Source organism: Electrona antarctica (assembly GCF_951216825.1).
Source record: "Electrona antarctica genome assembly, chromosome: 14".
Taxonomy (NCBI): Eukaryota; Metazoa; Chordata; class Actinopteri; order Myctophiformes; family Myctophidae; genus Electrona; species Electrona antarctica.
Genome location: NC_136795.1, coordinates 49,157,375 through 49,175,345, shown reverse-complemented (window position 1 = coordinate 49,175,345; position 17,971 = coordinate 49,157,375). Strand labels below are relative to the sequence as shown.

General features: G+C 42.5%; 1 protein-coding gene across 1 annotated transcript in view; it reads left to right on the top strand.

Annotated features, from left to right (window-relative positions):
- The window catches only part of LOC306937279 (uncharacterized protein), a gene marked incomplete at its 3' end in the record, with an annotated part of 29,781 nt that extends 16,374 nt beyond the window's left edge, over positions 1-13,407 (top strand). The window contains exons 2-5 of the mRNA XM_079520945.1: positions 6,071-6,302; positions 7,330-7,500; positions 13,078-13,191; positions 13,277-13,407. Of these exons, the coding sequence (XP_079377071.1) occupies positions 6,131-6,302; positions 7,330-7,500; positions 13,078-13,191; positions 13,277-13,407 (588 nt within the window). The 5' untranslated portion in view covers positions 6,071-6,130. The remainder of the gene's footprint in view (positions 1-6,070; positions 6,303-7,329; positions 7,501-13,077; positions 13,192-13,276) is intronic.
- Positions 13,408-17,971: the final 4,564 nt, after the last annotated feature.

Genomic DNA, 17,971 nt, shown 5'->3' with positions numbered 1-17,971 from the left:
ACTAAATAACTAAGTCTGTGATATCTATGTATACAAATCATCATCAATCATTAGGGAAGGTGTATGCATGTACTATGTGTACTATATGTAAACTCTTCATTTCCACTTTCCAGCCGTTCTCAACCCACAGGTTGAGAACCCCTGCACTAGAGAAACTAGACCGACAGGAGCCGTCCCATACCCGTCCCAGACTCGTCACATGAGAACTTAAACCTACAATATGTACCCTAATGACTACAATGACTTGAAACAATACAGTTAATTTTGGACAAGTTCAATTTTGGATCCATGACAGAACACCAGAAACAAACAATTGACTACAGGAAACAAGCCCAACGTTGCTTATAAAAGCAGACGTGGCAACACACTGCACATGAGTTGAGGACCCATAGCTGGAGGGGACAAACGCTGCACCTGAGCTAACTTGGCAAAACATAAGCAAAATGATAACCTGGCTTTAACTATAGAACACTTACCACATTACAATAGAAGCTGCAGCACTGTCTGCGCATTCGGCTTAATTAACAAAACAGGCTATTTAGTCCTTAGGCCAGAGGCCTTATTATCGGATATTGTTGCCCTAAAAAGGGACAAGACATATGTGGTATAATTTTGTTCGTCTGACATCCAGGAGTGCTAAATTGTGTGATAGCAGTTTCATAAGGGGAGCTGAATATTTAGGGGTATAATCTGATTATGCAAAACCATATAATTCATTGTTATCTAAACTTCAAAATTATTCACTTTTATGCACATTTCTGATGTTTGTACCATGGATGGGCATGACCAACATCATAATAGAACAACAGACATTATACTTCTTGGAAAATCCACAATACCTGCCTCTCTGAAACAGGGTACATCTTAAACGTCTGAATTAAACATCATAGAATCATGAGTCATACAACTTTTTATGGGTTTATGAGGATGTAGAAACCATTTAGACTCTTACTTTGAAGAGTCAGGAACTCTCAAACTCAAGGTTGTACGGCCAGCACACAAAGCAACTCAGGAAAACATGTAATAAACGAGTAAATGAGGACCACACAAGCTGTATTATGTTACTTCTGGAGATACTGATGAAATGGTTCTCTGTTTAGCATTCCAAAAACACATCCCTTGTCCTATCTATCAGAAGTGTGGTACACAAAACCTCACACGGTTTGTGGCCTTGGTTTGGGAGAGAACCTCTGTGAGAGTCTGTCACATATTTACAGGATGTGACATTGTGAGTGCCTTTGCTGGTCATGGAAATCTGAATGCAGGTTATTGAAGAAAAACCCTGATTTTCAAGAGACATTCAAACAACTTGGCCAGACTTGGGATGTTTCAACAGAGCTCTTTGACCGACTGCAGCAGTTCACTTGTAGCTGGTACCTGTCTGGGACCACCTCCAGTGATGTGAACGAGATCTGCTACCATCTTTTCTGTGCCAGGAGAGGGGAGGCTGATTCCAGTCAACTCCCATCATGCCCTCCGTGCCAATTACCAGACTAGAATATGGAGATGCTCTCTGCAGACTCACCCATCTGTACCAGATCCCATACAGAGTGGATGGACAACTGGAGAGTTAGAAATTCAGTGGATGCGCACAACCCCTGCACCAGATGTAGTCCTTGAGTTTTTGGCCTGTAAATGTGCACAAGTATGCAAGCTTCCTAACTGCAGTTGTCTCAGCAATGGTTTGAGATGTACATACCTCTGCAAACTCCAGAACTGTACAAACCAAGCACCTGAGGAAGATTTAATGCCTACAGTTGAACAGGACAGTTCTGATGAGGAAGAGGTTGCATAGTTCAATACAGCCATTGGCATATATAGACGTAATTTGGTGTTTTCAGTGTTTACCATAGAGGGCGCTCTTCCACAACCTGTGCAACGTTAATCTACGGATTCCGAATCAGAGGTAGACAGGAGAAAATGTGATCGAAACCAATCCAAGACATGTGTAGTATTATAGGACAGTTTGGATCCAAAATGACCTTGACATTGACCTTTGACACATGACCCTGAACTTGAATTGCTTCAGTCACCTCTTAAATGAACTCAGCACCCCAGAAAATGTATACTTTGATGTCAGAATCATCCAAATCGGCCCATTAGTCGTTGAGTTATGCCTTTCACTATACTGTATACCATTGCTTTCATCATATATCAGTTTAAGGGCCAAAAACTAGTAATCAGCTGCCATTTTGACATTGCTATCACATCATTTCATAAACTACAGACATGTAGCAATACAAAAATCACATTGTCGCTTTGTCCCTTTTTATGGCCTCTGGCCTAAGGACTATATTGTGGATTTTCCCGGTATGGCTACAATAAGTATAATTCAGCATGTATGTTGTTCTATTATGATGTTGGCCATACCCATCCATGGTACAAACATCAGAAATGTGCATAAAAGTGAATAATTTTGGAGTTTAGATAACAATGAATTATATGGTTTTGCATAATCAGATTATACCCCTAAAATCATATTCAGCTGCCCTTCTGAAACTGCTATCACACAATGTAGCACTCCTGGATGTCAGACGAACAAAATGATACCACATATGTCTTGTCCCTTTTTAGGACAACGATATCTCACCCGGCCTAAGGACTAATTATGTAGCTTGTTGAAGCCACATAATAGAACTCAGCAGCATAAGCAGAATCATATCAAACTCAATATATTTTGTATACAACCTGGCCCTTATCACAGCATGGACAGTAGCTGAGAAGCATAATTTAGGCAGCAGTAGCTGCACGCACGGACAGCAAGCAGCAGAAACAACCACGAGGAACAGCAAACATCACATAACAACCAGGAACCATGTGCAGAGGAAGGCAGGAAGAGCATGCAGACTGGTGAGCTTAAGTAGCCCGCCCAATAGGTCAGCTGACTGCCACATCAGCGAATGACATGTGGGACTTGCACACGCTTATACACCCACATAGTAATGCAGCATGTTAACCCCTTGAGTATAGTATGTGCCTTGAGCATGGCATGAACCCCCTCGAGTATGTCTGCCTGAACTAACTCCGCAGGCTATGCATCATTAGTCTGGCAGCCAACAGGCTTCTTTTGTTTAAAGCGGGAAATTTATATATTTTTTTCCTGAAATATTGTTTATATGCATACATTCATGAGTCGACTTGCTGAGCGGCTGACGGTAATGATCAATTGTTTTTTATAGGAGGATATATGTGACTATACCATTAACAACCTATATAAGGCAAGGATTCTGAATCCATTCCATCCACAAAAACACTCCTTGGGCTAAAAACAGCAATAGCCACTTGTTCAAATGTGCCCAAAATGTGCTGACCTCATCACATTTATATGATGACGGCTATGGCCGTTTTTAGCCCAATTAGTGTTTTTTGTGCAAAACTAATGCTTGGAATGGATTCAGAATCATGACAAGCCCCTAGTTTGACACATCACATGTTACTGAAAACTCCACCATTGACGGCGTAGATCAATGGCAATTGGTCTTTTATAGTGCTTTTGATTGATTTGAATGCTACTCACGTTAGCATCTGGTTGCTCATTGTCGTTTCTTTGCTGCTTGTTTTCTCCGCATCGCATCGCATCGTGCAAGCCATATTACCTCTTGTGGTGAAAACTAAGACATGGCGGCTGCTGCTCGTAAAACTTGTTGCTCCTCCTCTCATTGTATTGGGCTGTGTGGGCTGGAAGTAGTTGGCGCTTATTCACAGATATTGCCTGGCTGCCTGCAGTAATTTCACATGGACACCAGGGGAGCGATGAAAGTGTTAACATTGTGGTAATTGTTAGGGTCTGGCCGAGCCTCGGGTCGACCCAGTTCGGGTAGGGCAGGGCCGGGGTTTGATTCTGTTTCTTTCAATCGCCTGTATCTCCTATTCCTTGTCCCAGATGGCATTTTTGGTCCAAACAAGGTTTATTCCACGGCCCAGAGCCAGCGCTGTGATGCGCCTCCATTATGTTTTAGCAGCACCCGCGGTAAACATGGAATGATGATGCATCGTCACACACCCTAACATAAGATCATAACTTCCGGTCTGGGTTTTTTGCTCTTCCAAATAAGAGTTAAACAGGGAATAATGCTGGCGTGAATTATATCACAAGTTATCAAATGCTGACGGCCTAAGCGTTAAAGCATAATGAAATGTTGACATCTTGCCGTATATATGTAATGGTATGGTCACATATAAGACCTTATAAAATAAATTGCTCAATACCGACTAGGGTTGGGATTCGGAACCGGGTCCATTTCAGACCCGGTTCCGACATTGCGGATCCGGAGCCGGTTCCATCGTTTTTTTATTAACGGTTCCCCAAACGGTTCTCATCAGTCGTCATTTAGCTCCGCTGTGTGTGCATGCAAGCAGAGCCTGGGGTGACGTCACCCCACCTACAGAGTGAGTGGGGTCGGGGAGGATAAGCCCACTGTTCTGTGCATTCAGCGACCGCCGCGGAGCGAGTGGGACACTGGGACAGTATGTCGCACAGATCTCTCTCCAAAGTGTGGTTAACAGAGAGGGAAATGACTGAGGCTGAGCAGTGAGCACGCAAAGTGCAATAAATGCGATGCTATAGTTCCCTCTGCAAAGGTTGTTGCAACTTGTACCACGTCCACATTGAGGAAACATCTCAAAATCAATATGCCTACACGAGTCCACAACTCACGAGAATAATCTAGGCACATCACGTTTGTGAGCCATGCGGAAAGCCGTGCCCGCTCTCCCCGCAGCTTCACCACAGCCGACGGGGGACGATCTGATGCAAGGCTGGTTTACTTTCCCCAGGCTAGTAACGTAATAGAAAATAAAAACTACTAACGTCTACAGAGCTTTTCATTAGGCGTATTGTACAACTGTTGTTAATGGTGTTAATTTAGAACGCCAATGACTCGACGTCTTTCTGTCTGATATTTTATGAATCACGTTAACTATAGAGCCAAATCAATTTGTCTGCACTTATTTTTTACAACTTATAAGCAACTCAACTGCTTTTGATTTGGCTCTAAATTAATCGCGTGACTGTTGAGAGCCCAGCGTTTAGGTGCATATACCTCCATAGATTACTTTATAAAAAGTTTGCGGAAAAAAGCACAGGAACGTAGCCTATACAGTTCAATACAAGGTCTGCTAAGAGGATTTTATAATCCAAGAAAGCACTATGGCTTGTTTCCATTAGGGTAAGGGGTCCTTCATATTACATTAATCTGAACATTAAAGACAACATTTGTCACCACAACAATATCATTATTGCAATGTGTACTGTATATTTAATATACAGTAGGCTACAAATTGCAATATACAGTACAAATTGCAACAATGATATTGTTGTGGTGGCTAGCTGCTGGTGGTGGTGGTGAAGTTTAAATAATAGTGCCACCTCATAATTGTAAAGTGCATTTTCAATAATTGAATTAATGAATTTGTGTTTATTATGTACTTGGTTAGGTTATTTATAATAAAAGCATAATCTATGTCAGAAAAAAGGGGGAAATAATAATATTAGGATCCGTTAAGGGAACCGTTAGGAACCGGAACCGTTAAAATCCTAACGAATCCCAACCCTAATACCGACAGCCGGTCAGCAAGTGGACTCATTAATTAAAGTATTTTTGAGTGGTGCAAACCACTCCAACAACTGGCTTTGTACCTGTGTACCCGTGTACCTGTGTTTGTTCGTACCAAAAAAACGAGCATGGTTGCTATGGTTAGCAACCAAAAAAACGAGCATGGTTGCTATGGTTAGTATGTGACGTCACTGACATCACAGATATCACGTCAGAGTGAATCAATCTCTATATAATCAATTTTATAGTTATTCCTCAACAGATGTTAGGAAAATGACACTGTTGAGACTGAATTCATGCGGAGAGTACTTATGACACAGATGCTTTCCTGGTTCTAATGTACAGTAACTATAACAATAAATGTGTAGTTGCACCACTCAGTTCACACGGGTGTGATTTTTAAGTATATAGGCAATATTTTAGGCCAATAAAAACACATTTCCCACTCCCCACCCCTGGCTGCCGGACTATAGGTCTCCAGTTATTAAAGTCCTTCCTTATTCACTTGATTTCAGACCGGAGTCCAGACTGCAGGTGAAGACGAACTCTCCAGACTCATAAGAACTACAATACCCATGATGCATCACTCCCAGGTGAAGATGAACTCTCCAGACTCAGCCAGGGACGTTTCTATTAAACAGGAAGCTGAAGACGTTTCTATTAAACAGGAAGATGAAGACGTTTCTATTAAACAAGAAGCTGAAGACGTTTCTATTAAACAGGAAGCTGAAGACCAGCCACACCTCAGTAAGTTTCATGTGAAAGAAAATATTGTTCCTGAAGAAACAATGTATTTTGATAAAATCTTTCAGAACAGTAATAACCTGTAGTTAGTAACGGTTTAGTCAATCTTATCTTGGTAGGTAATAGCTCATTTTGTACATGGAATAGAGACCAGCGGGTGGCGGATTTAGCCGCGGTTGCCGCGGGTGAACCGCAGTTTAGGGTGGATTAGGGTCAATTCAATTTATTATAAATTAATATAGGATAAACCGCGGGTGAAATAATGCGGGAAATAAAGTAATGGCATAATAAAGTATATACATATGCTTATTATAGCTTTTAAAACGCACACAATCTCGGCGTGCGTGCGTTAGTAGTAGTATTTTAATTTAATCATTTTCCATGATCTGGCACAAATTAGCCGCCTATGAAGTTGGGTCCTGTTGCACAACAACAACAACACAGTGGTCTCCTACAGGCAGCTACGCTAAAGTTGCTAACAGGCAGCTAGTGAGTCTGAGAGAAACTTAAAACTAAGTAAAACAGAAGGGAGGAATATACGTTCGGTGTGGGACTGGGAGTGATTAAGTTCTTTACCCTGCCGCTGATGACCGCTGGATATGCTGTATGAAAATACGTCGCGAAAACGTGGACGGCGTGTTACCATGGAAATGGATATATACAACCACTACGTAACATTGGTGAACTGTCGAGAGAGTGGTGAGTGACATTGTTTGTACAAGTAGTATAAATAGCCGATCTACAAGCTCACAACGCGTCGCAGCGTCGCGTTGTGAGCTTGTAGATTGGCTATACTGTATACGCTACTGTATACGCTGGGCGCTTCCCTGCGCAGCGGATTGCGGGTGGTGCGGATTAATAAATTGGATTAATTAATAAATTGCGGTCGGATAACGGGCGGATTATAATTATGCACATGCGGATTCGGGTGACAAAAAAGCTCATCCGCTCTAACATGGAACATGGAAGAAGAATGGATTTACATTTTAGGAATCCAGTGTTGACCATCATGTTATGTTTCTGCTCCTAGACATCCTGCACATGGTTGTGTGTAAAGAGGAGGTTTCTCCTGAACAGGAGAGGAGCCCAAGACTGCTCCAGGAAGAACCAGAGCCTCCACACGTTAAAGAGGAACAGGAGGAACTACTTCAAAGACCAGAGGAACCTGTTGGGTCAACGTTGACATTACTAGCAGTGAAAGGTGAAGAAGAAAATGATGATGATGATGAAGAAGAAGAACACATATCTTCCCACTGCTCTGAGATTGAAGTTGAACTTGAATCTGACACTGAAGTCACTGAAGACAGTGATGATTGGGAGGAGACCAGTGAAGATGATGACAAACGGCGTGACAAGAGTTTCAGTGACTCAGGTTCCCTGAAGAAACACCAGCGTGTACACACTGGAGAAAAACCTTTTAACTGTGAACATTGTGACAAGAGTTTCAGTAAGTCAGGTAACCTAAAGCAACACCTTCGTGTCCACACTGGAGAAAAACCTTTCCAATGTAAACATTGTGGCAAGATTTTCAACAATTCAAGTAATTTGAAGAAACACCTTCGTGTCCACACTGAAGAAAAACCTTTCCACTGTAAATATTGTGACAAGCGTTTCAGAGACTTATCTCTCCTGAAGCGACACCTTCATGTCCACACTGGAGAAAAACCATTCCAATGTAAACATTGTGACAAGAGTTTCAGTTTGGCAGGTAACCTGAAAAAACACCAGAGTGTCCACACAGGAATTAAACCTTTCCAATGTAAACATTGTGGCAAGATTTTCAACAATTCAAGTAATTTGAAGAAACACCTTCGTGTCCACACTGAAGAAAAACCTTTCCACTGTAAATATTGTGACAAGCGTTTCAGAGACTCATCTCTCCTGAAGCGACACCTTCATGTCCACACTGGAGAAAAACCATTCCAATGTAAACATTGTGACAAGAGTTTCAGTTTGGCAGGTAACCTGAAAAAACACCAGAGTGTCCACACAGGAATTAAACCTTTTCAATGTAAACATTGTGACAAGAGTTTCAATGGGTCATTTCACCTGAAGACACACCAGCATGTCCACACTGGAGAAAAACCTTTCCAATGTAAAGATTGTAACAAGAGTTTCAGACAGTCACGTTCCCTGAAGACACACCAGTATTTCCACACTGGAGAAAAACCTTTCCAATGTAAACATTGTGACAAGAGTTTTACTGCATCATCTACCCTGAAAACACACCTTCGTGTCCACACTGGAGAAAAACCTTTCCAATGTAAACATTGTGACAAGAGGTTTACTGTATCATCTTCCCTGAGAACACACCTTCGTATCCACACTGGAGAAACACCTTTCCAATGTAAACATTGTCACAAGGGTTTCAATTATTCAAGTCATCTGAAGTCACACCTTTGTGTCCACACTGAAGAAAAATCTTTACAATGTAAACATTGTGACAAGAGTTTCAAGGATTCAAGTCATCTTCGTTACCACCTTCTTGTCCTCAGTTCTCACAGGACAATACAACATATGTCCACTTTAAACGATGTGACCTAAGTTTAAATAACTAAGACACCATTGCATTCACACCATGGGGTAAAAAAAAGAAAGTTTCCACTATGTGTTCCTGTCTGTCTTGGATTATTGAGACACCATCTATAGACATGCAGCAGCACCCACTCTTAAATCCCTAGACTCTGTTTATCACTCATCGATTACGGGTGATAGCTATGGTACTCACCAATGTATCTTATATAACAAGGTTGGATGGTCCTCCCTGACAGAGAGACGAAAACTGCATTGGCAACTGTTCTTGTATAAAGCCATGCTTGGAGATTGTCCTAAATTCATCTCATCTTTTCTGAAGTACACCCGGTCAAGTAGTTTCCCAAAATTTAAGGTACCAAAAGTTAGCTCTGAACTTGCTTTTGGCTTATGTGGCCCTAATACATGGAATGACCTGCAAACGACATTGGTACCCTTAACACTTAGAACGCCATTGGCCGAGATCTACGTCAATTAAAGCTCATTATTTAATAAAACCCTCAACGCCGTTGCCGTAGATCAATGGCAATTGCGCTTTTATAGCGCTTTAGATTGATCAAGCCATAATGCTACTTACATCTGGTTGCTGCTGGTGCTCTCAATAACACAGGATCGCGGCATTAAAATCATCGTGGCCATAATCACCCACCCGTTTGACTTCCTAGTTTATGTTCAGTACCGGTAGTCTGGAAATGTGGCTTTTCAAAATAAGAGTTCAATGGAAAAATGCTGGCGTGAATTAGTAAGTGTTAAGTCGTTTTAAAACCTTGGTGAGCATACAGATCCCCACAACATGTAACTGTTTTTAGATCGTTTTGAAATTTGTCTTGGCTTTTTATTTGTAAACCTAATGTAATTCAAATGTACATATTTTGTTTTTCTTTTCTTGATCTTCTGATGTATTGTGATGTTTTTTCTATATGATATTGTATTACTCGACGACACTGAAAATGAGTTCGATTACTCAGTGTAATTTCGAGAATAAACAAAACTTGAATGAATGTAAAATGAGCTCACTGGGAGGATCAAATTAAACAGCTGCATGGATTATTATGGATTATCATGGATTATTATACTGCTCCTATATTTCAAAACAAATATGGGGAAATTCTCCTTCTACAGCACGGCCACCCAGGAGTGGAATGCCCTGACCCCTTCCCTCAAAGAATGCAGATCACTTACATCTTTTAAAACAGGCCTGAAAGTCCACCTTTCAGCAGGCCCAATGAAGAGGAAATGATCACTTCTCCTTTAAACAGGTGACCCCCCCTCCTAACTTTCTCCCACTCTGTACATATAGTGCTTTATTATTTCCTGTAATGATATATTTTGTTGTTGTTGTTTTTGATGATGTTGAATTTTTGTTGAGGGGCGCTAGCTCCTCCTATTGGGCTTTGTCTTTGTGTGAACACAAACACGATGATTTGATTGGCTGATCATCATCCCATAGCGATGATTTGATTGGCTGATGTACATATTGAGGATAAAAACAGTGAGGGCAGAAAAAGTGAAGACGGCAAAAATGATTGGCTGGAATGACATTTGTGATGATTTGATTGGCTGAGCATGGAATGTGTATGTGATAAGAGCGCCCCTCACTTCACACAAAGTGTGATTTTTGTTCTTCTGCTATTATGAATTGATTGCATAGGGCCTGCATGGAAAACACTGATTCCCTTTTGGAATCAGTGTTTGACTGAACTCTGTTGCTGTTTTACATTCACGTCTAATAAACTATTAAATCAATCCTGTCAATAGAGGCCTCCATTCTCCTGATCTTTTTTCTCCTCATGTTAAACCTTAAAGGACAACTTTGGGTTTTTTTCAACCAAGGTTCATGTTTTAGGTTATTAGAGAAAGTAAAAGATCAGTGTTATATACTTTTTCATTTGCTGCTTTCTTTCGTTTAAACACTTTTAGCGTTTGTAGCAGGGGGCGGGGGCATTAAAACAAGTGGGTAAATGTATTTGTTTTACCAAATTGTACAGCGATTTCTTAATTGTTTTCTATAGTCCTACTAGACCCCAGGAAATTACATCTGGCCACAGAAGATCACGGGATCTATTGAATGTGAAGAGGGAGGTGACAAACTGACATTTTGGAAAACAGTGCATTTTATTCTAAATACTATAGGGATTCACAGTTATTGAAATGTTAGCCCATGTCCGAATATAAACAGCTTCGATGTAGTATTTTTATTAAGTTTTGAAAATCCATTGTTAACACTGTGTGTGAAAAATGTATTGAATTAAAAAATAAAGTAAGTAAAACAATGTTGAGTGTTCAACAGTCTGGCTGAACCTCTACCTAACCCAACTCCTGTCACAATGTTGAGTGTTCAACAGTCTGGCTGAATCTCTACCTAACCCAACTCCTGTCACAATGTTGAGTGTTCAACAGTCTGGCTGAATCTCTACCTAACCCAACTCCTGTCACATCTACAACACTTTGTTTGAAATCAAAGCCCAAGACGGTTCTGTTTACTGCTGTTTTTTACTGAGGTTTATGGGTCTGTATTCAGTTTGCTTTTTATTGTATTTTGTTTTTTTCTAAACCAATAGTTTTGATTGTATTCAAAAGTCCTTTTATTGTGAATGCATCACACTTTACTTTGCTCTTAATGTTGTGTGTGTAAAGCACACTGCCTTCCTTGTTGAAATGTACAAATAAACATGCTTACTCTAACAGGCAAAGCAGTGCTGTAACTTCATTACACTGTTTAGTAAATCAACTCATAAATCTAAATATTATTATTTGACAATGAATCAATCATTTATTCAAGTGTACATTCGCCTTTTTACCATTATAATGAAAGAATATAGCTGCAAGCAGCGATAAGGTGGGACCAAGAAAGAAGACAATACGCAATAAGAACAAATATGCACAAATAAGACTGACGAGCTGAGTTGTCAGTACCCAGATTTGAACACACAACCTTGTGGTCCGACTGACCTAAAGTCCCCAAATTGTTTGCGGGGTTCATATTAGTCAAGAACAGTTCTCTCCTAAATGAAGTTCTCTCCTAAATGAAGTGCATACATATCTTAGTCAGGTCCTCTACTATATGATTTGATTTGGCTGTGTTCTAAATTAAAGTGTTAATGTTGATTATCGTGTATTAACCGTTTACGTACATAGGACGTGTCAGCACGTCCTAGGGAATGGAACCGAGGGGTGCATACGACGTCCTCACACGTCTTAACGCATCCTCAATGATACGGGGCGAGATAAGAATATTCTGAATTTTGTCAGTTAGCCTCTCGGCTACCGTATGCTGCGCTCTAGGCAATTGTTAGCTCATCATTGAGTTAGCCGTTAGCGCGGCGGAAAGAATGACTCGTTTCTCCTAATCCAGGGCGCTCTCCGTGGTATTGAACGGATCGATATGCTGGCGCTTCATTTCTGCTCCTCACCCGTCTCTCCCGCAAAATATGAACGCTTTTTGGATCATATATTGTATAAACTAAAACGATCGCAATATAAGCTAGCTATGTAAAGTGAACTTTTTTTAGTGGATTGTTTCCGGGTCATGGCTTTCCGAGTAAAAGCGGCCATGTTGTTCCGGCACCCCAGAGCTCCTATTTTGAAGGACTTCCGGCACTGATTGTGCATAACCCGTTGTACCCGACATAATCACCAATATCTCTCACTGCCTAATACGCTAAATCCGCCATTTTGCTATTATTTGTGTTTACATTACATGGGACCCTTCCCCAGCCCGTCACAAAATCTCAGACTTCTGTGATAAAAAAAAAAGTCAGAAATAGTGTGTTCAAAAACAACCTAGTCAAAGGGATGGTTGATCAAAGGCTTTTCTCTAGCAGTGGTCCGCAGTGGGTCACATTGACCACCAACTCAACACCAAAATAAACTGCCGATCAAAGGGAACCATAGACCACGTGATCACAACAACAGCTACACGTGCAACAACAATGTCTCCTCCATCAAAAGAGATGGCGCTGTGCGGGCTGATGGCTCATACAATGGAACCCAAAACAAGGCATTGTAACCCAAAACAAGCATCCCCATGGCAGTACAGCCCTACCACATGAAAGGGATTTGCAATCAAAACACAAACAATATAAAAAGGCAATTTCACTCACGTTTCATTTGTGGGAGTATACGAATGGAGAAGTCGTGTGAGAGAGAGACGTGAGTTTACCCGTGTAGTAGTAGCCTATAGTGTTAGTGAAATGCCTGGTCCAAAGCGTCCTAAAAGAGCCAGTGATCGCTTCGCTCTCCGCAGCCGGGAAGGTAGCCCTGTTCCTGCGAGGAGTGGTGTTGGGAGAGCTGCCTCTGTACCAGTATCTGGTCCTGCACCCAGCCGTGGTTCCAGCGAGCCTTCGTTTTGGCCGTATCGGTAGGCAGAGTGGTGTTGAGCGAGCTCGAGCTGCCTCCGTTCCAGTCCCAGGACCCAGTGCCTCCGTTCCAGTCCCTGCACCCAGCCGTGCCCGCGGGTGGTCAGTTGGCCGCAGCCGTAATGCTAGCCCGGTCCCTCATGGGCAAAGTCGTGTCGGGCGAGCAGCCTCCATTCCAGTCCCAGTCCCTGCACCGAGCCGTGCCAGCGGGCGATTAGTTGGCCGCAGCCGTAATGCTAGCCCGGTCCCTGGGCAAAGTGGTGTCGGGAGAGCAGCCTCCATTCCAGTCCCAGGACCCAGTGCTCCGAACCATGGACGTGGAAGAGGCCGAGCCCGGGGCCGGGGTAAGCGTCTCCCGAGCGCGGCGGGTCCTGGTCAGGCAACCATGTTCGACTATTTCGCTGCCCTCCCCGACGGGGTCCGAGATGTCGGATGAAGAACCAGCTGAGCCATTGACTACCCCGGAGAGTAGGGACATACCGTCCATCTTTTCCACACCCACTAGTGGAAGATCCCTGACCGACCGGGACGTGTTGGAGAGTCCATACAACTCTCAGAAGTCCACTGCCGATCCATCAGGTTGGTGCATATATCATGGTTTATTTCTTTCGTTTATTTTGTTGTTAGAATCCACCCCCTCTCTGTGTGTGGCGGTGATGAATGGTTCTAATGCGTTATAGTTGTCTCCCTCTCTCTCGCTGTGTGTGTGTGTGTGTGTGTGTGTGTGTGTGTGTGATAAAGCTAATCATTGAATGAGTGTATGTTTCTATACACGCATGTTGAACGATTATACGTCAATAAAGATTATTTTTTGGTATGTGTTACTAACGACGATCCCATGGACTTGACGTAGAAACCGTTCAGACCACCGCTACGTAAGAGGGACAGCCCATTCCCTCAGAGTGCGCCTGTGCGTCAGGGAGCCAGTAAGTTTTCGTTTTTATTGTGATCTCACTCGTGACTGAATGTAAATGCTATTTGACTGGGTAAAATGTCTTCCAAAAGTGAAAATGTATTTGTTTTTTATGTAATGTGTTATTTTTCTAGGCTCTGGGGAGGAGGAGGATGAATGTGATGATGCTGGTGGTGTTGTGTCTGGAGGTAAGATTATTGATTTTACTTATTTATTATTCTAAATACATGTAGGCCTGTTGTAATTGGTGAGACTTGTTACATTCAAGTTGGTGTACTGTGTACATGTCATTTTTTTTTGCACATCACATAAATAAATATATCTATTTATTTGATGTTTCTAGGTGCTGAGATCAGCCAGCCTCAACCCTCACCCCCCAGATCCAGTCCAACAAGGCCTGGAAAAGGAAAAGGCAAAGGCAAGGGTAAGAGAAAATACATTTGTTTTGCTTTATTTCAAAACCTTTACACATCACATGTGACTTTATTCGTCAGAATTGCCAGCATAAGAGCATCATTGCCATCTAGTGGTTGTTGATCAGACTACACGTTCATTCTGTTTGCCTAAATGTTTTCTGTGTGGATACAACAGCACATTATTTATTTTACTTATTTATTCTAAATACATGTAGGCATGTGTATACCGCTTATCTGTACTCGGGTCATGGGGGCAACAGCTCCACCAGTTGTCACAACAGTATTGCATTTTATTGTAAGTACATGTAGGCCTATTGTAAATGCATATATTGTATTTCTATGATTCACAGGCCGAGGAAAGGGCAGTGTCCGTGAGGAGCCAGTGTCTCCTGGCTGGCGTGGTACGGAGCAAGTTCCTTGGCAGCCTAAGGACATTCCATTCACTGCTACACCTGGGCCGATCAACAGTGCTGCAGAGCTAGAGTCAGACCAGCCAGTGGACTTCTTCAGCCTGTTTGTGACTGATGAGCTAATGGATATGATAGTCTATCAGACAAATGTCTACGCAGAGAAGTCAATTGCTGAAATGCCATTCATGCCACACTCCAGAGCCCACGACTGCCCACGACTGTCCGGTCTAGTTTGGAAACCAGCAATTTAACTTTACTGGTCCACAGAGGAGATCACCGCCACCCCATATTTTGCCAAGGTCATGGCTCGCAACAGATTTCAGAACATTATGCGCTTCATCCACTTCAACGACAAGTTGGATCCAAATGACAGGCTCCACAAAATACGCCCCATCTTCGACTACATGGTGACAAAGTTCCAGGCCCTGTTTCAGCCTTCACAGAAGATCAGTATCGATAAGGGACATTGCTGTTTCGTGGCCGTTTGAGCTTCAGGGTGTATTCGCCGAACAAGCCAACTCGTTATGGAATTCGAAGTTATGTGGTATGTGATAGTGACACTGGTTATGCTTTCAACATGCGGCCTTATTGTGGAGAGCCTGGTGTCTTGATTGAGATAGTTCCCTCACTCCTAGGACGCCTAAAACACCATGGCTAGACATTGTACATGGACAATTTTTATAACTCTGTCGCCATGTGCAACCTGCTGCTTGAAATGAAGACCCATGTCTGCGGAACACTCCGGAGAAACAGAGGGGCCCCACCAGAAGTGGCACAGGCATCCAATTCCACCCTGGAAGTCGGGGACAGAATCGTGAGACACACAGACACGGTTCTGACTTTGGCATGGTGAGACACCAAGGTAGTGCGCATGGTGACGACCTTCCACCCAGATGAGATGGTTGACATCCGCAGATGGAAGAAAAAAGAAGGCCTGACTACTGTTGCCAAGCCGGTCTGTGTGAAGGAATACAACAACGGCATGAATGGTGTGGATAAGTTGGACCAACGGATTTCCTACTATCCCTTCATCCCAAAGTCCTACAAATGGACCAACAAGTATGTCTTTTATATGATGCAAATCTGCATTTTCAACTCCTTCGTCCTGTACCAGAAGAGAAATCCTCAGGGAGCTGTGAAGGACATGATGACCTTCATAGAAAGTCTGGTCAAGGTGTGGACTAGCCCCACAAAACCAACCAGGGCACCAGGGGGGCGCGACCCTCGGTCCAGGCTCTCTGCACGCATCGCACCTCTGACAACAGCCCATATTCCGGTGAAAATTCAACCAGCACCCGGTGCCAAAAAACAGAACCCAATGAGGGAATGCAGAGTCTGCAAAATGAAGAACAAGCGGAGTGAGACGAGATACCAGTGTGCTGCTTGTTGTATGCCACTGCACAGAAAGATCTGCTTCACCCACTATCACACACTGCCTGACTATGCAAATGCCAGCCGTGCAGGGTCGGCCTGAGAACTTTACACACACCACACACACGCACGCACACGCACACACTCCTACTTTTGTGTGATTGCCTGATTGGTGTATGTAAAGAAGCTTTTTCCTTTTTCTTTTTTTTTTTCTTAAATGGTAAATGGTGCATTTATATAGCGCCTTTATCCAAGGCGCTTTACATAGTTTGTGCATTACATTCACCCATTCACACACACATTCATACACCGATTGCGGCGGAAGCCATGCAAGGTACCAACCAGCACACGGGAGCAATTTGGGGTTCAGTGTCTTGCCCAAGGACACTTCGACATGTAGACAGGAGGAGCCGGGATTCGAACCGCCGACCCATGGATCATTGGACGACCTGCTCTACCTCTTGAGCCACAGTCGCCCTTATTACTGTTTTATGTGTACAAATAAAAAGATCAAGTCAATTCGGCTTGATGGATAGTCACAAGTGTTTTTTTCCTGTTTCTTGAAGCTCTATTGAACTTGAAGGTTTATTCAAATTTCTAAAAGGAAAACAAGCTCTATTGAATTGACTATTGCTAAGGAATGCAACATGCTAGAAACATTTTTCTGGGTAAAGAGGAAATACTCCCCTTTCAATTGGTATATTCCGTGACATGTTCACATTATTACAAAAATATGCTATGGGTATATAAATGTGACTGGTCAAAGCTTTGAGATGTTTTTCTAAAGTGTTGTACTCATTCAAATGGCTACATTTTGAAAATTAAACATGATAGAAATTGTATCTCTTTTCCTGGTGAAAGTAGAGTGTTACAGCTTTCATTTGATATATGGTATGTCTCTGTCACTATAATAGAGGATATGCTGTGGGCATAACAAAAGTGTGCTGCAAACAAATGAGAATAACTACAAAAGCAGAGGCCAGAGGCCTGTTTAGGGTGAAACCGATGTGTATAAAACTGCCTGTATCTAAAGAATGCAACATGCTAGAAACGTAATTTTTCTGAGTAAAGAGGAAAGACCCCTCTTTCATTTGAGACATTTCGTGATATTGTCATGACAAAATATGCAATAGGCCTTCAAAGTTCTTTGGAATTTCCGGCAAATGAGAAGTATGACTGGGATCAATTAAGGCAGTGAAACTGTTTTAACACCCTCCGCGCCATTGCCGACGATTAAAGTCAATTGAAGCCTAATTTTGATACTGACGCTTAACGCCATTGCCGACGGCCTTCGGCAATTGAGCTTTTATAGCGCGTTTGATTGCTCGAGCCAAAATGCTACTCACGTTAGCCGGTTAGCTAGCTGTGTTGTTAGCACAGCACTGGATCGCCAATCTTAGATCGTCGTCGCCATAAGAATCCATTCTATCCATTTCTTTCAATCGCCTGTATCTCCTATTCCTTGTCCCAGATGGCATTTTTGGTCAAAACAGCGTTTCTTTGACGCCACGATCTAGAGCTCTCCGGAGCTCCGGCCTGGATTCACATTGTAAACAAGGCCCGCCCAGCTGTGTGAAAACTACTGTTTGTGGAGCGGAAATGACGGCTTTTCAAAATAAGAGCTCAAATTAAAGAAATGCTGGCGTGAATTAGATCCTAATTTTTCAATAAA